The sequence below is a fragment of the Leucopleurus acutus genome, assembly GCF_964270905.1.
Source record: "Leucopleurus acutus genome assembly, chromosome: 2".
Lineage (NCBI taxonomy): Eukaryota > Metazoa > Chordata > Mammalia > Artiodactyla > Delphinidae > Leucopleurus > Leucopleurus acutus.
In genome coordinates, this window is record NC_139143.1 from 62,743,200 (window position 1) to 62,764,441 (window position 21,242).

The window sequence follows — 21,242 nt, forward strand, 5'->3', positions numbered from 1 at the left end:
GGGGATAGCCCTTTATATTCTACTCATTCTCAAACCCCCATCCAATTCATCAACAGGTTTTACTTTCAAAATATATCTTGAATCCATTAATGTCTTCCAATTGCCCCTAATCCAAGCCAAATCTACTCCTCACCTGTATTATTGCTGTAGCTTGATCTCTGCTTCTATCTTGAGAGTAACTCTCTACTTTTATATTTTCTCTAATCTATTCTTTCTTACATAAATCAGATAATGTCTTGAAAACCCTTCAAAAAGATTTGCATTGTACTTCGGATAAAATCCAAAATCCTAGCCAAAGCTTTTGAGGACCTGCAAGAATCTGGTTCCCGGTTTCATCTCCAACCTCATTGGTCAGCACTTATTTTGCTCAATCTATACAAGCTATTTTAGTTTTTTGAAAAGGTCGAATGCATTTTTCCCTAAGGGCCTTCCCACACAGCATTTCCTCTGTCCAGAAAATGTTTTTTGTTTTTGTTTTTAATAATGAAATTCATTTTCTTTTTACCATGAAATATCTTTTCATATAGAAGAATGTGATTGATGTATATGACTCTCACTCACTCAAGCACCAAAGCCAAGAGAGGTGATTATCCCAACTGTCTCCCTCTGGGAAGACGAGGTATATGGAGTGGCTGGGCTTTTCCCTCTAGCTCACCTATGAAACAGAAGCCTTTCAGAAGTCCCAGATTTGTCTTTGCCTTCTGCACAAGGCCTGCTAAAGGCCAAGACCTAGGCCACCAGAGATCAGCAAACGCCCAAAGAACAAAATATAGGTTTAGAATTTACTTATATTTCAGAATTCAGGTTTTCACATAATTTCTGGCTCCTAAAATTCTTCCTTATTGTCTCACTCACTCAGCCACATACATTTAAAAATATATTTTAGGGCTTCCCTGGTGGCGCAGTGGTTGAGAGTCCGCCTGCCGACGCAGCGAACACGGGTTCGTGCCCTGGTCCGGGAAGATCCCACATGCCGTGGAGAGGCTGGGCCCGTGCGCCATGGCCGCTGAGCCTGCACGTCTGGAGCCTGTGCTCCACAACGGGAGAGGCCACAACAGTGAGAGGCCCGCGTACCACAAAAAATATATATATATTTTTAAATTATTTTATCTAGAAGTTTTAGATGTTCTGTACCAGAAGAGTTTATACCAACATCTAGTCCACTGTTTTGCCAGAAACAAAAGATCTTCTATAGCACACTTTACTACTCCTCTCCTGCTGGTTAGCTTCTGTTAATCTTTTAGAGCTTCAGCTTAAAATGTCACAAGTTTTCCTTGATCCTCATTCCTCAATCTAAATTAGATTCTAACTATTTTCTCTCCCGTAACAAACTTCTCCTTCCTTTTGCAACCTTTATTACAGCTTTTGATTATACTTTGTGTTATCTGCCCCTTCCATTACTCTGTAAGCTTCAGGAGGACAGGAATCCTGTCTGTTGTGATTATTACTGAATAGAAAGCCTGGTGCAGGACTAGGACACAGTAGGTGCACAAGAAATTTTAAATACTTATTAAGCAAAAGAATGAATAGATGCAATGTAATGTAATCATATTGAGTCACAGTAATCTTAAACCCTGTAAGCGACCAATAAATACTGGCACTATTAAACAACATTTAAATTGACTGCCTTCAAAAATTATGTAGTATAGTATAAGATTAATACAAAAAATAGTATACAAGAGGAAGTAAAGCACAGACTCTGGAACCAGACTGCATGGAATCAAATTTCTGATCTGCCACTTACTAACCAAGTGACCTTTGTTGGAGATTTAAACATCCTGTGCCTGTTTTCTCTGATCTGTACAATCAGGTCAGTAAGAGTACTTGGTGATGTTAAGGTGATGATTAAATGACAAACATGCCAGTCATCCAAGGAAGCAAGATGTAATTGTTGTGCCTGTTATCATTACAAAGTTAATGATAATCAGTGGTCTCATCAAAGAAAAAAAGAAAGTTACACAGAATCAGACGGGGAAAATAAGTAGGAGCAGCAAGCTGTAGAAAGGAAATTGGGTTGTGGACGTGCCGGCAAGAGGCAGGAGCACACAGGGACATCCGCAAGGGAGACAGGGAGTAGCGGGCTGCGTGGGTGCCCAGGGCCAGCACGCAGACACTACTGACACAGTGGCTGGAGAGAAGGGGCTGCTGGAGAGAGACTGCGATAGGCCTGCCATCTATCTCCCTGTGCCACATGCTCGGAGCACTTAGTTCACTCGAGCCATCCACCTACTTGCTGTGGGGAAGTGTCTTTGGATCTGATCTGGGGCTCAGTTAATAGATAATAGTTGGGAACATCAGCCAGTAGGCAAGATTAAGTTGTGCACCTTTAGACAGCAGCAAATATCTCTGGGCATTAAAGGCAAGTTCTGTCTCATACGGCAGTTTTCCTGACAAACGCTGTACTCTACTCGTGGATTCTAATGGGGGAAAACAGTTTCCTCATTTTCTTTTGTCTTCCTTCATTTTTCAATGGCATTTCCCTCACAATACTGAGAATATATTATACAAACTCCTCTCTGGTGTCCATTCCCCACTCTCCAGATCCTGGATCCATTTAAAACAAAGTCATTACAGTTTGGATCTTGTGATACTACACTGACTAAAGGTCTGATTATTTTATAAGAAATAAAGTTTTACCCTTTTCTCTAGCTGTGAAACTAGTTCTTTTTAAGTTACCCCTGAGACCATCTACGCATGGCCCACCATGAAAAATTTACATTAAGATGAGTTTAACTACATCACCCACATTAAGAGTCTAAAGTTACATCTGTTGGGATAAAATGACTACAGCTGAACCCTGAGGTGAATTAAAACAAAAACAGACGAACTAGGTCCTAAGAAAGAGTCTGCCTACAGCAAAGCATTGAATAGCTAGGTTGGTATCTTGTGGCAAACTTTCATTTGTTTCTACCATACTTTCATTGCTCAGTGTCAGAGTGTCAGACTGTCCTTTCTTTAAAAGAGGGTGAACTCATCCTATCAGAAAAAAAAAAAAAAAGTGGGACATTTATCTTGAGAAATCAATTTCAATAGTCAACCTTAACTTCCTAACCAGAATATGTGAATCTAAAGGTCAGCTGCTGCTCTACTTTGGCCAAAAAAGCAGGTATTTTATGGGATTCAGATTTGTCTCTAAATCTTTGCTTGCAATATTCTTATGTGCTATTGTCTTAAGAAGGTGTTCATGTTCATTTTGGCGAATGTATTCTTCACTTCCCCCAGTGATTTATGTCATCTAAACCGTTTTAATCAATAAAGTTTGATAGAAAACACATAGCACAATGGAAATAAACCAAAATATTTTGAAAATAAAACAGTTAAATAAATTTATTTCAAATCCCCTATAAACTCTTGATGGGTATGAGGTAGAAAACCTTAAAAATTTTAAGTTTCCTCTGAACTCTGGAAACCTAACTTTCTCATGTATGATAAAATCAGTATCACAGGCTGGATTTTCTTTGTAATCAGAGTACCTCTACTCAAGTTTTATTAAGAATTCATAAGCAAATATTGCTTCTGCTATCAGGGAACCCAAACTGATGATGGTTTACTCACTCACTTGCATTGTGAAAAAAGTTTTGTTTTGTTTTGTTTTTTGTCAATTGAAGAAGTAATACCAGTAAAAGAAACTGTATAAAAGGATATTATTAAATAAAAAGTATTAATAAATGAAAGTAAATGTATTAAATGGAAAGGAAGTCTCCTTTCCAATCAAACTCTCAGCCCTCTCATCAGAAACTAAGTTAATGTGGGGGGTTGTTTGTTTGTTTTTATGTACTGAAACATAAATTTGCCATGCATGTGTGTGGTAGATTGTTACAGGAAAGGCTCCTAATCAATCGTGTCTCTTGGCATCATTTTCCCTGTATATCCACTCTAACATTGACTCTCCATGGGATTTGCTTTGGTCAATGTGACAATGACAAATGTAACACAAGCAGAAGCTTGCTAAGTGCTTATGCCACTGGGTCTTGCCTCCTTGGAAACCTGAGACCACAAGGCTGAGAAGCAGCCAAGGATGAAAAAACATGTGGAAAGGCAGCTCCTACCCTGAGCTGCCCCACCAGCTGAATGAATCCAGAGACAACAGCAGAAGAACCACCCAGCTGACTCACAGAATTGTGAGAAATATTGTTGTTGTAAGCCAGAAAGTTTGGGGATGGTTTGCTACTCAGCAATAGATAACTGATACAGTATGCAAGCACAAATAGGCAGATATATTGTTGACATTCCTTGATTTCAGTTGATGAAGAATAAAATATAATTGATAATTATGAGATACATAAAGAGAATGTCACAGAAAATATAAAACATGATTATAACTTTATCATACATAAAGAAGGAACAGACTAGTCTGTCGTTTGGGATCTGTATTAGCTGTCTTTTGATTATAAACTCTACTAATTTGATATTTTATTTTATCTTATTTATGTTTTGGCCACACGGCATGTGGGATCTTAGTTCCGCGACCAGGGACCGGACCCACACCCCCGGCAGTGGAAGCTGGGAATCTTAACCACTGGACCACCAGGGAAGTCCCATGTCTACCCTATTTTAAAAGGATGTGGCATATACATCTTAGCTTCAGTTCTTTCAACAGTTATTTTTACCACAGACAACCAAGAGGTTTATGCAAGTAAGACTTGAAAAAACTTTTAGAATTCTAAAATCATTAAATAATAATCTGAAAAATCGTATAAAGATAAGAAAGGGCATCTGGTTACCCAATCATCGAGGAAGAAAGCTGACCTTCTATCCAAGTCTTAAAGGTCTTGAAAGATGGAAAATTCACAAGTTTATATTTCATGAACTCTGTAATCTACACAATATGATAGACACCCTTCTTTTTTTTTTTTTTTTTGCGGTATGTGGGCCTCTCACTGTTGTGGCCTCTCCCACTGTGGGGCACAGGCTCCGGACGCGCAGGCTCAGCGGCCATGGCTCACGGGCCCAGCCCCTCCATGGCCTGTGAGATCTTCCTGGACCGGGGCACGAATCCGTGTCCCCTGCATTGGCAGGTGGACTCTCAACCACTGCGCCACCAGGGAAGCCCTAGACACCCTTCTTAAAGTTGAATTCAGACTAAAAAACTCAGCTACTTCACTTTTCTATAGGAAGAAACCTGGAATACTATTCAGTGAGATACATGAGGATTTTTCTGTTTATTTCCAGAAGTATTTTCAGAGAGGATTTAAAGCCCAACACTCCTCAACCTAAATGAATAGGGAAAAAAAAAAAAAAAAGGAAAAAAAAATGAATATGTTAACTGAATAAGTATTTAATGAGTGACTTCTTTGATCCAGCTATTATGCTAGGGGTTGGACCAGGCCCAAGGCATCTAGAGAAGAGCAAGGTAGAGACAAACTCTTGAGGAACTCACAATGAGAGAAACTGACTCAAAACGATGACAGTAATAATGACAAAAATTTTTTGGTATACTAATGATGCACAGCATTTGCTAAGTTTCTTACATATATTATCCCACTTAATCCTCACACTAATCCTATTGTACCGACAATGTAATCCTCATTTTACAGAAGAGATAACTGAGATACAGGTAACTTGCCAGATATCACACAGGTAATAAACAGAGAAGCCAAGGGTTTAACTCTAGCAACATGGCTTCAGAAAACCACATTCTTAACTCCAACTGTGGTGCTCTAGTGGAGGAGTTGCCAGAATAGAATAAATAACAGCCTAGCTTCCCAGAGGAAGTGGTGTCTGTTCTGGGTCTTAAAGGATGAATAGGGGTTTGCTTGACCCCATAACTGCAAAAGGAATTGATGGGACTTCCCTGGCGGCCCAGTGGTTAAGACTTCCCCTTCCAAGGCAGGGGGTGCAGGTTCCATCCCTGGTCAGGGAGCTAAGACCCCACATGCCTCGCAGCTGAAAAAACAAAACATAAAACAGAAGCACTATTGTAACAAATTCAATAAAGACTTTAAAAAATGGTCCACATCAAAAAAAAATTCTTTAAAAAAAAAAGGAACTGATAAATAATTTAGCCAGTGCTTCACACATGTTTAGCTTTATTAATTCTGACAACATCCTTGTGCAGTAGGTATTAGCCTCACTTCATGACGAGAAAACTCATACTCAAGGAAATTAAGTAACTTTCTCAGGATGGTGAGTAAGAGTTCCAGGTAGAAGGCGCAAGATGTGACGAGCGAGGCCAGAAAAGGGCATGGCAGATTGATGTGAAAAACGGGGATGTGTGCTAAGCTGAGAAGGCGGTGGGGTTTACCCCGCAGGTAACAGGGAGCCAGTAGTGCTCTCTGAATGAGGAGTAGTAAAAGGAGGTTGGTTCTCCGGGCAGAAAACTCTGGTGCTAGTGAGTAGAGGAAACTCCAGAAGACAAAAACTTAAGCCAGATAGATGAGTTAGTTAGTCTAAGGCAGCTATAGAAGTCCAGACAAGCAATGTCAGGGGCCTCCAACTATGAATTCTGAAGGTTCTAAGAAGATCCTACCATGTCAAACAATTTTTTTTTTTCAAAAATTTTCCCTCACAGGTGCAATGTCTACAATCTGGCTTCTTAAACAATGGCCATCCTAAAATTTGATGAAATATTTTAGAATAAAAGGTTTTATGTAAATAATTTTAGAAAATAAACTTAAGTCCTTTGGTTCTATACAGTATCCAAATTATGTTGTTGCTTAAAATACTCATTCTATTACAATAGATTTTCTTTTCTCACTGGACATCCTGCTGAGACATAACTTATTTCCTTGCACAACTCACTGCCTCTCTTTTAGGAAGGAAGGGGAATCAGGGAGGTTATGGTTATATAAGATATGATACAATAGATAGACAGGATTATAAGGAAGTTAATGCATTTAGATCATACCAGAGCAGGGTATATAAGTTAGGAAAGAAGGGGAATCAGGGAGGTTATGGTTGTATAAGATATGATACAATAGATAGACAAGATTATAAGGAAGTTAATGCATTTAGATCATACCAGAGCAGGGTATATAAGTTAGAACTTACAACAAGCTAACATGCATGCCAGAGGAAATTCCTTGCCAGCCAAGTGGGCTGATGGAAGTGAAGGGTGGAATTGTGAAGAAAAATAGGATATTTTAGAAAATCTGAGAGTTTAGGAGAAAATGGAAGAACTTGGGTAGGCTGACAAACACAGGAAACTGTAATGTGTTATCAGATGCTAGAGATACAGTTCAGGGTTGCCAAGAATGATTCATGTTCAGAAGAGAATGTTTTCAGAGAAATTGGGTTGAAACTAGTATTCTGTTGACTATGAGAAAGACATTGCTATGAGCTGAACTGTATGTCCCCAAAATTTATATGTTGAAGCCCTAACTCCCAGTACTAGTATCCTTATAAGAAGAGGAGATTAGACACAGATAACACAGGCAGCAGGATGACCATGTGAGGATACAGTTAGAAGACGGCCATCTCCAAGACAAGGAGAGAGGCCTCAAAAGAAACCAAACTGCTGATACCTTGATTTTGAACCTCTAGCTTCCAGAACTGTGAGAAAATAAATTTCTGCTGTTTAAGCCACACAGTCTGTGGTAATTTATTACAGCAGCCCTAACAAACTACCACAGACATGAAACTGGGGGCAGACATGAGACTCAGGAGAAAAAAAAAAAGTACTGCCTGTTTAGGAACCAACTTACTGAGAAACTTCAATATGTAGTAAGAGCTGGTAGGAAGTACAGTGACCCTAAGGGCAAGGGATAACAGAGGATAATGCAGTGCCTGGAAAAGAGGATGAATGAAACGCTGCACAGAACACATTGATAGAGGCACTGAGCCTGTGCCAAACTGAGTAACTGAAGCCTCCCCTGACCTGAGAGACACAACAGAACACGAAGTTTTACCACCGCTTCATGTGGTTTGTATGCCAGTATTCCCTCACATAATAATAATGATACTAGTGATGATGATGATGATGATGGTGACGGTGATAAAACCATTTGAACTACATATTACAGAGATCTGGATAGATTACAGGCATAGAAAAGGAACAGGCTAGACATTCCAGATGAAAGAAATCGTTCCCTCCCACAGGTGGTAGCAATAAAAAGTCCCCAAGCCAGAGGAACTGACAATAAGAATGGAGTGCCCATTTAATCACAACTATCAACTACGGCAAGGAATATAATTTTCCCCTCAGCAGTTTGTTTGCCTTTAAGCGGAGCTTCAGAAAGCTTGACAAACAGTTGGAGATATGTGAATAACACTTAAAAATCTTCACTATCTTTTTTGGGTTGCTATTCTCATTTACATGTTACTTCCACCATTTCAAAAGAAAATAATTTTTCATGGTTGAGGGGGGAGGGGGAGAAAAAGGCTTAATAGTAAAATAAGTAAGTTCTCCAGAGTACTAATTAGACTCGGTCATTTCCCAGCTAAATGCTAAATGGATACATGAGCTTATGAGTAACTAAGTAAATATAATATGATTAGACTTTATTCGCGCCAGAGAAGAGGCAGTGGCATCTGACATAGCTGTGGCTGAAGTGTTTGAAATACCCCCAAGATCCAACGGCCCAGCCTTCCTAACCTAACCTATTTTAAACACCTAAGACGTTTAAATTTATTAAAAATAAATTTAATTAATTAAATTTGAATTAAAAAAAAGTTAAATTACTTCCAATGAGCAGCAACAGGGGCACAGAGAAACACATTTATTTTCTTGTCTAAATCAGATCCCCAAATACAAACTGTGAAGCACACTTTAAATATAGTCTTAACATGAATTCAAGTAGTTAGAAAAAAAAACAAAACAAAGAGATGTGGCTCTCATTGTAAATAGCCATGGGAAAATTATTTATTACCTCTGCTTCCAAAGAATGAAGATGAGTTCTAGCTTTATTCTCCAATACAGATAAACATAAATCATAACAACTGGATAAGAGGTAATTGGCAAAACACTGCAGAAAGTTATATGAAATATGGAAACTCCCACTTAAGAGCATAACCATTTGTCTTACTATGTCTTTAGAAGACTGCTGAGAGTGAATTAGCTGCAGGGAAAAAGAATAAAGTTTGAGAGGAGAGGAACCACTAGTTGAAACAGTTGAAGTGTCCTTTTTTGTTGTTAATGTATGTGGAGAGCTCTAACGACATTGTACCAAGTTTGAGATGCAAGTAAGGGCATATGCTTTATTCTTATGATTTATTATTTCTTTTGCTGAAAAAAAGAGATGCCCATATAAAAATCAATTTTTATATCCATTTATCTTATTTTTCTTTGGAGCAGGACAATTTAATGATTTATATAGATCGGTTCATGATACAATATCCAGGTTCACCCATCAAGTTAATTTGAAAATGTTTCTATGGCTTTCTCCTTAATAAACTGAAAGAAATGACCGGCAGAAGCAGGTATGATGGTAGAAGAAAACAGCAGACGTAATAAAGGATACAAATGCATTCCAGATGATTGGGAACAGACAGAAAAGCAGAGTTTTCTTAATGTGCAGGGTGCCTGAGGCCTGGGCATCCGGAGCTCTGGCCTGTTTTCTCCACCTGTTATAAACTGCTTCAGAGCATGTCTAACATTTACGTGTTTTCTGCTCATTCCCACAATGCATGGTTTGTGAGAGGCAAGATCAAATTGCATTAATCCCTGTTTGGGGGAAAACAATGCCCCAAATCTCAGACACACTGATGGTTATCAATGTTAACAGAAGCCTCAGAGGAAAAATGAAGCAACTGTTTTGATATAAAAACTACTTCATTATCAGTTTGTTAATTATCACACCACTGTAGCCTATAACAAAATTAACATTTGCCTGGGAGAAGATTATGACACTCTAAACCAAATAGTCCAAATTGTGGCTGTCAATGTGCAGAGGTCTTTATAGGAAAGGAACATGAAATGTGGTTCCATTAAAAACGAACCCTTTCCACGGTGCACATAAGGGCACATATTTTAGATTCACAGTCAACAAAAGCCTCTGTGTGGCCTCATTGCTAATTCAAAAAAAGCCTCTATTTGGGACATTACATTCTTGTTTATACATAGCAACAATAGCTAGAAAGAAATAGCAAACAGCATGAAGAAATTAGAGGTACGTTGCTCTTAATACAAATGTTCTTCATAGTTTTGCTCTAGTGTGAAAGTTATTTTCAAACAGTTAAATTCAAATCCATGGTTACAAACATGGAGGTCTGAGAGAGAAAAATGTTAAATCTCTAGATAAACGAATTTACCTCTATCCCATTAAAAGCATGACTTGTGAGAGGCAAGATCAAATTGTATTAATCCACTTTGGGAGAGTGGATAATTGTCTGTCACAATACATAGATAACTGAGCTGGAGCAGAGCTTAGAGTTTTCTGAGGCAGGTAGTTACCATGGTAACATATAGTCAATGATGGCCTCCTCTCTAGCATGGGTTAGGAAGACAATTTTGGTGTGAAAGAAGAAGATGCTAGGGCAGGACTTTGTTTTCAGTCGCTAGGGCCCTCCTCTTCCTCTTATTTCCCTTACTCTTACTGCCTCTGCCATCTTTGTTTATTCCTCCTACAATGCATTTCAAATCTCTATGATGAGAGTAAAATGGTAGTGATGGTGGTAACGTCATTAGGACAGAGAGAAGCAAATCACAGGAGCTCGCCATAGATGGCAAAATAGCAATTGGCCTGATTTTGCTGCCACTAAGTAACCTGAGCTACCAACTGAAAATTTTGAGCACAGGTCAGTGTTATCTTCTAATGTCACTAAACTGTCCTTAAAATATAAGTGGTTTTGGAGAAAAGATGTATTTCTCTTGGGCTATCACCAACAAGTCATTTAGTGTCCCCCTCCACCGCTCTCTGTGTTCTTAGAGTTCAATCCTTGGTACCTCTCCCTCACCCCCTTGTCCTGCAGTCTCTCAATCCCTATCTGTCTTCGCTTTCTCTTCTACTAGTTCTATTCCACTATCTATCATGTCAACCACTCTCCTGCTACTAGCCTCATCTCCCTGACCCTGTAGCGTGCTGGGGTTAGCAACTACCAGTCCAAAAGAAGTGACTTAATATTCACAAATTGTGTGCCACTTGTTAAGTCACTGGTACCTTGAAATTGGCCATATTTTACCTGGAAATTGGCAAAAGCTACAAATCAGAGATTCCCCCTTTACTCCTCCCTCTCATATCCCCAAGGTCTGGTTTATTAGTGCACCACCGCCCTGGTCCCACTGACCTTCCTTTGTCTCATGCTGGCAAACCTCAACTATAGGTGAAAATAACTGCTTTCTTCATGTATACATTTGGATTGCTGGGTATTTCTAGAGAAACTCCCAAAACATTGCACATTTTTGCCACTATGAATTCATGACCTCCAACAATTCAGCCCAACAATTCTTTTGTGTTTTCCCAGTTAGTTCTTCCATTCTTTGCAATATCTAAAAGTTTGTTCATGTTATTTGAATCTCTAGCTCCACTACATTCCCTTAGTTCTAGATCCTGCTTAATAGAAATAAGAGAAACCTTCAAATGGAATATTCTCAATTTCTTTCCTCCTCACCTTACCTTACCTTACTTAACCTGCACATTTGTCTTTATCCCCATCTACTCCCTCCTGCTGTAATGGAAGAAAAGTACATTCTTTAGAGTCTAATTCTTTATCTCCTCTGAGGTCTGTCTCTGTTGATATGTTCCAGTTTCTTTATTGAATCTTCAACTTCTCTCTTGTGGGTCTTTCCTTCTTATTTGAAGAGGGATGGTCTGGCCGGCCCCTGGATATCAACCCTCATCACTCCTTGAGCCATCTCCTAGTTTCTTAAACATACCATCCTCCCTCCCACCCCACAGTGTTTACACATGCTTCCTTCAGTGTGAAATGCCTTATAATCTCAGTGCAAGAAAGCTTTTCCTAAACCACTGAGCCAGTCAGGTTCCTTTGCTCTTTGTTCTCCATATATCTTTATTATATCTCTTCTGAGCATGTGTCTCACTTTGTAATTATACATTTATTATGGCAATTATATAATTAACATCTTCTGCATGATATAAGCTCCATGAGCTCTGGGAGTGTATGTGCTTTTGCTCAACCTTGTGTTTCCTGGACCTGGCACAGTGCCTGGCATATAGTAGGTACTCAATGAAGAAATTGACTCACTGAGCATTTTTTTAAGCATTTAAAGCCATCTTTCCCATCCTCCAAAAATTCATCTCAACCTCATGTCTACTTCTCTCTCTCTCTCGTACTTACTCTCTTACTTACTCTCAGGCTTGCTGGCTGTTTCTTCCACCCTCCATCGTCTCCCCACACTAACCTCCTTAGAAGAGCTGTCTCATCTTCCTTTGTCCATTTACTCACCTCCTGTTTATTCCTTGCATCATTGGCTTTTATACGTCATCACTCCACTGAAACTGCTGTCACTAAGCCCACAAAGGAACCTCTTTCATTAACTGTTGCACGATGCCCACTTCCACTCTCGGTACCTTATGAGACCTCTAAGCATCATTGACACTTTTCAACTTCTTCCTTCTTGAAAATATACCTTTTCCCTTAGCTTTCACACTTCACACTATTCTGGGTTTCTTCCTGCCTTTTCAGTCTCACTAGCTGCTGTTCCTCAGCCCATCTTTTATATGTTAATGAACCTACCGTCAACCCTTCTCTCTGCTCCTCTGAAAATTCACCCACTCCCATGGTTCAAATACTGATGACATCCAAATGCCTACTTTTAGCTCAGATCTGATTTCCATTCCATATCCACCTGCTTATTGGATATTTTTACGTACTTGGATATGAGACTGTAGATATACACCACAAACTTAACATGTCCAACACTTAACTCATTATCTTTTATCCTTGCAATTTGTTCTCCTTTGTGTGTTCCCCTTCATAGAGTGACTACTACCAAGTTGCCTAAGTGACAATCCTGAGCATGATCTCGGCTCTCTTTCTCTGCCCTAATGCTCTTATTTAATCACTAAGATCTGTTGATTCTATCTCTTGAATATTTCTGGAATCTGTCCACATCTCTTTAGCCCATAACAATAGTCTGGTCACTTCTCAGCTGGATTACTGCAACCACCCCTGAGTTGGTCTGTTACCAATATCTAATCTTATCCATTTTAATCTATTCTCCACACACCAGACAGAATAGCCTTTCTAAAACATAAATCTGATCATTTCTGTCTCCTCTTTAAAAACCCACAATACTTCCCTCTGTCTGAGGATAAAATCCAAGTTGCTTACTGTTGGATTACAGGCTTAAATGGCTCTGTACCAGCTGTTTGGCTCTTGCTTACCTCTCTAAGTCTTCTATCTACTCCCCTCATTCCCTCCGTCCTTGAACCCTATTCTCCAGTCATGAACTCCGCTTAAGTCTTGGACAGCTCCATCTTTTCTTACCTCTGGGCCTCTGCACAGTCTCTGCATGGAACTTCCTTCCCCCTCCCTCCATATACTCCTTAATTCCTGCTAATCCTTCAGGTCTCATCTTAAATCTTACTTCCTCTGAGAAGTCTTCTTGCATAGTTCCTGGCACATAGTAGCTACTCAATAAATGACCTTTCTTTCCTAATTCCCTTGTTTTAGTTTAATGTCAGATTTTGCAGTTTTAATATTGTTCAAGTTATTTTACTAATAAAATACAAACACAATAGGCTACTTTACTTTTTAAAACATTCTATTATGAAGATCTACCAATAGAATATTTTGAGTGATATGATGAACTTTTCTACTAATGAGTTGCATCATAACTGTGGCACTTGTAACACTGTCCCAAATAAAAATCAACTTAAAAAAAAAAAAAAAAGACTTGCTTCCCAGCTTTTGGAGAATAATTCTCAGGAAAGGTTGACAAGGCCATAGAACTAACGTGTATTATATATATAGTACTCTAAATTATGTTATAGATATTTTACTCCTCTAATTCATCTCTTTATTTTTATCAGAGCAGTGCCCACTAAGTGATGTTTAAAAGAGCCAAATTTTTAATATTTCATCATCTACATACATGGCACCTATGTGAAACATAAGGAGGCATAAAATATTGCATTAAATCACATACAATGTCTAATACCTGGCAGTTTTGGGCCAACAAGAATGGTAATTTCATCAATTCAACCTAATACAATATGAGTGATATTGAATAAAATTATGTAAAAAAAAACAGATCAAGAAAAATTATAAAGGTTATATGTATATGAACTTGAATATATATAGGTATCACATTTATAAATTCTTATACTCTAAAGAAATATCAATTTTCTAACAAGCTTAAGATGATCCCACAGCACAAAAGTTAATTTTTTTGAGTCACTGAGTTCCCTTTAAGAATCTAATAAAAGCTACATATTTTCTCACCAGGAAAAACAAAATGCTTAAACGCTTATATAAAGAAAGTCAAATTTCTAGTGACTCAGAGTCCATGAAGCCAAGATCCAAGTTTAAGAAGCTCTGCAATAGCAAAATTTTAAACTATAAGCTAACAACTGAATAACGATATTCAACCAAAGTCTCCTTCCTGTGAAAGTGCAGGATATTAATATATTAAGTAACCACATTATTTTTCAAAGTAAAGTCTGATGGGTGAATGTATTTTCTCATTTTAGCCTGGCTGGATCACAGGAACAGAAGGGATATCAGAATGATTTAAAGTCATGTTAGTAAATTAGAAAAAAATAAACACCGAAAAATATTCCTGATATTTAATGTCACACGGGTTTCAGAAGAATAAAGTTATTTACCCAATCCAATGTGCTTTATTAATAAATCCTATTATCCATACGCAGAGGTAACAATTTATTTTTTACCTGTAACAGTTGCATTTATTTTAAAACCAGTCAGTTTACTGAAATAACTGGGTCATCTAGTTCCTTAAAGTTACAGGAAAGTGATTCATTTTCAAGGATAATTAAATGAGAACATGTCCATTCCAAGACTATACGACCGTACACAAATCCTATAAAAATAATTAAAATCCAAAAAAAAATGTATTACCTTTGACAGAAATTCTATTGTTAAACAGGCTGTGGATAAGAAATCATGAGCTCCAACTTTTTTGCCTGTTCCATGCCTGCAGTCACCTTTGTCTGTGAATGCTTTAACATGCAGCCGTGTTCTGTAAGTCCATGATTTCCTAACATTTCCAGTTCCCAGCACATGCTGCTGTAATGATGGCATGATGACTCACATCCTTACCACACTCCCACTTTCATTATTCAGTGTAACACCTCATCCTCCACAACCTCTCACGGGTTACAGCATATCAGAATGGGGAAGGGGTAGGAGGGGCCGACAGTGGAACAGGCCTGAGTGCTTTTTCAAAACTGCAAGCTGCTGTGAAATCCATGTAGTGGGTTGTGACTAGCAGAGGGAAGGGTAGAAGTTTAAAATGGAATAGAATATAATATAGTAGAAGAAAAACATCAGAGTGCATCATACATTGTAAGCGTAAGTATCTCTTCAGATGTGTGTGTGTGTGTCTGTGTGTCTGTGTGTGTGTGCACGTGCGTATGTTTAAGGTCTTGATATAAAAGCTATTTCAAAATGTAGGTCTTGGTTTAAAAACAATCTTAAATTTTCATGTTGGAGATCTACGTTCTAGTCCCAGCACGATCCCTGAATACTATACAATTTATGTCTTCCTTCTTTCAGTTAAACCTCACATCAGCCTCACAATCATGCTATAAATTAAAATGGTGTCCCTTGGGTACTGTTTTAAGTATCTAAGAGAAAGGTACTCTCCTTAGATAATACAAAAAAAAAAAAACGAAACAAAACACAGAACTAAATAACAACCTGTATTATTGCTTTAAAAAAAATTCCTATCTATCTGTTCATGACCAAATAAATCACTCTGGTTGCACATAGCACTTTCATCTCAGGAACAATCCATTCAGATCATATTTTGAACTTGTCTTCTAACATTTTATGTTTCAGTGTCTCTCATATCTCACGTTTCTGGCTTGACAGTCGTTAGTTACCTCTATCCTCTGAGAAGCTTCATAAATTATATTGAGAAAAGATATTTCCCTGTACATTTCATATTTTTAAATCACTTTCCTGGGTTTTTTGTTCTCAGTTATTTTCCCACAGTTCTAGATTTCCCTTGAAAACATTTACCTATACCTCTTAACTCTCTACTCTTTTATTCTTAGAAATGCATGCTGTATTTTAATGGATCCCTACAGCACTGCCCCAAGTTATAGTACTTCTTTCTGACAGCTCTGGAACAGTCAGCTGGCTGAAGCCTACCTTCCAAACCTACTACCCACAAAATTCAATCAAAGGCACCATGACCACTGTGTTTTCAACGTCAACAGACAAATGTGGCTTATGCTTAGTCACCTGGCTTAGCCAAATAAAACAATCAGTCATAAAGCCTTTAAAAGTTTGCATTTCAGGAAGAAGACTTCAGAGGTCTATCTTTCTTAATACCTTTGGAATATGATCTCTTTGAATATAGAGTTCATTTGGAAGACAATGCAATCTTTTTCTCCTCAAGTTATTTACGTTCAGCATTGAGTTGTACTTTTGAAACATTTAGAATTTAGTTTAAAATAACTTAAAATTCAAAAAAAGTCTTACACCAGAGAAGTGTTGCAGTGGGTATTATGCTTAAGTGAAGTCTGTGTCAAAATACATTTTAAGAAATGAGCTTAATAAATCAATGACTACTCTATCTTCTAATTGCTCAATCCCAAATCTGTGGAATCACTTTGACCCCTCTTTTCCTTTCACACCCATGTTTAATACATCATGAAATCCCTTTGGTTCTCTTTCAAAATATACCCAGGTTCCAACCACCTCCATCTCCAATCCATCTCTATCCCCACTATTATCACCCTGGTCAATCTATCATCATTTCTCAACAGGGTTACTGCAAACCCCTATCTGATCTCCCTACTTCTACTCTTACCTTCCTATCGTCTGTTCTCAACACTGTAGGCACTATAATCCTCTAAAACCTCAGACAGATCTTATCACTCTTCTACTCAAAACCTTGTAAGGGCTCTTCACTACACTCCAAGCAAAGCCTAAAAACTCTTACAGTGACCTACATTTTTAGGCTCCTTGTGAGCTCTCTAACTTCCTCTCCTATTGCCCTCATTTTCATTCACTTCATTCCAGCTACACTGGTCTTCTTGCTGTTCCTCCAACTCACATGGCATGAGCCAGCCCCAGGGCCTTTGAACTAGCTGTTGCCTCTGCTGAATTGCTCTTCCCCTAGACATCTCCATGAATAATTCATCTCCTTCACCTTCAGTGAGGTCTACTCTGACTACCAAACAACAACTATAACTTTCCTTCTCCCCACCAATCCAATCTTGCTTATTTTGCCCTACTTTTTCTTTTTTCATAGCTATTTATCACCTTCTAACATATTAAATATATTCTTTATTATGTTAATTGTTTACTGACTCTCTCCTTCGGCAAGAATGTAAAGTCCATAAGACCTGGGATCTTTGTTTTTTCAGAAAACAAATTTATATTTTTGTCATGGTTAGGTAAGAAGATTCCCTAGTATATTCCAAAGGTACAAGAATTTACATCAGTAAATTGGTTCCATTTTTTTTTTAAATGTGCTATCTCACCTTGATACCACAATTCTCTAGATAAAGATTTCTATTTTAACTTATTTATAAAATTTGTTTATTTATATCAGACATCTGATAAGGAGCAACGTATCCACAAACATTTGTCAGGTGTGGGATGGAAATGCGTAGATCAAGACAGAGCTTTCCAAGTCCCTTAGAGAAAGGAAAGCACGGCCTAAGCAGGCTTTTCTTGCTTGGTCCTAAATAATCTTAAAACAGACGGCAAAAGCTAAATACTAAGTCTGCTGCTATGGAAACCACTATCACAGCAACCCATTCTTGAGCCCCACCTATGAGATAAATGTTTGTCTTCCTCTTGTTACAACCTGAACCTGCTAACGTTCACTCTAAGTCCTACTAGAAGGTACAGCCACTATAGATACAAATCAGCTTGACAAAAAAGTCTGAGAGAAACTAGGTCATACACCATTTCACCTTAAACATAGTCAAAATCCAGCAACATACTGAGAAAGAGTTTTATACAATTTGCCATGTTATTCTGCATTCAAGTTCCACCTTTATTATCTATAAATTCATATATCTTACCTTAATATTGCAAGCCTGCTCCATTAACCTTCTTGCATTTTCCTCTGCCCTGTATCTCTTTGGAAGCTGGACTCTGAAGAACTTTAAAGCACCTTCAAAATCAGCCTGCAGAAGATCTTCCTTTGAGGTCTAAAAAATAATCACCAAGAATCATCAATTACATTTTAACCTACATTCAGAACGAATACATTGTAAAAGGAATTTCTATTTTCCTGAATGTACTTTTATAGCCAAGATCTAGGTGAGCTTCAAAAATTTTTAGGAAGAGATTTCTAACCTCTTTAACTATAAGCTGAAATAAGTCACCATAAATCCTAGACGTGACAAAAGAATTAACAGGCTAACATATTTAATTTATATTACCTGAAGATTTGAATAGTGGATCTTGGCAAAGCTAACCATGTTATGGCTCTAAAAAAAGAAAAATGCCAGAAAAGGAAAAACTTTGAACTCTGGGACTAATCTGTGATTTTAGCTTGGTAGGCATTTTAAGGATATTTTACAAAGCTGGCTGAAGACATAGACAATGCAATCAAAGCACAGCAGAATTATATAATAAACACCTAATGAGAGAATGACTTTTCAACTAGTGACAGTAGCAGTTCAAGTGAAGAAAATAAGAAATTGTACCCATATCTTTTCTTTTTGTTTGTTTGTTTGTTGCGGTACGCGGGCCTCTCACTGTTGTGGCCTCCCATTGCGGAGCACAGGCTCCGGACGCGCAGGCTCAGCGGCCATGGCTCACAGGCCCAGCCGCCCCACGGCATGTGGGATCGTCCCAGACCGGGGCACGAACCCGTGTCCCCTGCATCGGCAGGCGGACTCTCAACCACTGTGCCACCAGGGAAGCCCTGTACCCATATCTTAAAGACTGTTATAAAACAGTAAATGAAGCAAACCACTTAACTACTGAACTTCTTATGAAAACTACTGCTTACCAGATTTACTTAAGAAATAACCACCACTTATAAATATATGTATACCCAGACAAAAGACTGAAAGGAAATAAAAGAAAATGTTTCTCTGATAGTGGGATTATAATTTTTTTTCTTCTTTATATATTTTGCTGTTTTTCCTACAGTAAAGATTTTGTAATAAGAAAGGCAATAAATATTTTAATAAACAACTATAAGTAATCGCTGGCAAACACTGAGACACAAATTAAGAGATTGAGAAAGACTGGGTACACAGAAGTAGGCCAAGACAAAAAGAAATAAGGTGTTTTAAGAGTCAGCACTTAATTGTCAAAAACTGCAGAAATCAAACAAAAACAAACAAACAGACAAAAACAAAACATGGTGGCTAGAAATCACAGAGCTACATGCTAGTTCAAAATATTACTTTATTTACATTCAAATTTAAAACTGATTAACCTTAAAGACTGCATTGAAAGAGTATAAGGAAGTCAGAGGAATCCCACTCATAATGAGTTGTTGTCATCACCACCAGCCTGGTCTAAGCCATTGTCATCTCTCAGCTGAGCCACTGCACTAACTCCCCAACTGGTCCCCCTCTTTATGCTCTTGCTCTCCACAATCCACTCTCCTTACAGCAGCTAGATGATACTTTTTCAGATCATGTTGCTCTTCTGTGTAAAGCTCTCCAGTGGTTCCTACTGTGCTCAAAATAAAACCCAAAATCTTTACCATTGCCCACAAGACCCTTCAGGATCTGGGGCCCTTGCCTTCCCCTCCAGCCTCATGTTGAATCACATCTCCCTCCTTGCTCTCAAGCTCCAAGCACACTGGCCTTCTTTCTGTTTTCTTGTACACACCAAGTTCATTCCTAACTGAAGGCTACTGCCTGTTCTCTCTGCCTGGAATATTCTTCCCCCAGATCTTCATAATGATAACAACTTTTTGTGATCTAGATTTTAGCACAAATATAAGATCTGAGTTAGGCCTTTTCTGAGCAGTTAAATTCTTCCCCCCAGCCCATCAAGTCATTTTCCATCCACTCATTTTCCAGTTTTACGTCTGTTTTCGTCCTAAGGAAAGGGGATTTGTCTGTCTTGTTCTTTGCTGTATCCACTGCCTAGAGTACAGGAGCTACTCAACAAAAATTACTGAATAAGTGAATGAATTCTACTTCCGCCTCTCTTCCACTATACATATATAATTTTTTCTTCCCTTCTCTCCTCCCCTTTAAACAGAAACGTGTAAAATAGAATAATATATTAATTCACACAGCAGGCATTTTCACAGGGAACTAGGTTGGCCCAAGTTTAGATTCACAAACTAGTAATCAGAAGACAGAGCCAGGCTAATAGTGCCGGGGAAAAAAACAAGCTTCAGTACATCTCAGATTTATTTCCTCCCTCACAGATACTGAGAGATGGTGGCAATAAGCAGTGGAGAGAATATTTAGCATGATAAAGTGCTATCATCTCACCTTAACTTGGTTGGAAAACGCAGTTACTGGAAACAACTTCAGCCCCAAAGAGGGCCTCTTCAACTAAAATATCAACTGCTGAATTACTGAGAAAGCATCCACCTACCAGTTATGCCAGACATACAACATCCTTTTTCACCTGTAATACTGGTTCTGATGATTATCTCTTTGGCAATTGTTGGGAAAGTTCAACACAGGCTGCTTACAGAGTTTGTAGCGAAACAGGATTAGTAGCTTTCTTCATTAGTCAAAAACCTTCTAAGGGCACCTCTTCTATTGTCAGTGCAACTAACCTCTAGTTACCTGCAAACAGATGCCCCAAAATGGTGGGGAGCAGTCTACTGCCTACAGGAAGCAGCATGGTTACCTAATTTTCTAATATGGCCCAAGGCCTAATTTCAAGTCCAGCCTCTGAGTTCATACAAAAGCAGAAAGATTAGGATTAAAGATGAGAAGCCAAATATCCTGTGACATGTGCCCTCTGGTCAGGCAGGGATGGCCAGGCACACAGAGATGCTGTTTGGAGGAGGCTGTAGTCTCAGGGGAGGTACAGCAAGGAGCTCCCTACCCAGGTGGGGCTGAAGCTCAACTCAGGTTAAGTCTCTGGAAACCAGAATTCAGAGTGCCCTGTGACTGCCCTTTCCAAGACACCGCTGGTGTTAGTGAAGCTCCAGATTGCGTGACTGGCCCAACTCAAGCCCCTGAAGAGAGGAGCTCTGACAATCATGAGGCAAGTGTAGAAAATGCATCTTATTTAATCCTCTAATTTTAGCCTCTAGGAAGTAC

At 38.6% G+C, this 21,242-nt stretch overlaps 1 protein-coding gene across 6 annotated transcripts in view; it reads right to left on the minus strand.

Moving 5' to 3' along the window:
• Positions 1-21,242, minus strand: part of RABGAP1L (RAB GTPase activating protein 1 like) — a gene marked incomplete at its 5' end in the record, with an annotated part of 698,468 nt that overhangs the window by 119,139 nt on the left and 558,087 nt on the right. For all 6 annotated transcript variants that reach the window (XM_082834440.1, XM_082834438.1, XM_082834439.1 and 3 more), the window contains one exon: positions 18,066-18,194. In XM_082834440.1, coding sequence (XP_082690566.1) covers positions 18,066-18,194 — 129 coding nt within the window. The remainder of the gene's footprint in view (positions 1-18,065; positions 18,195-21,242) is intronic.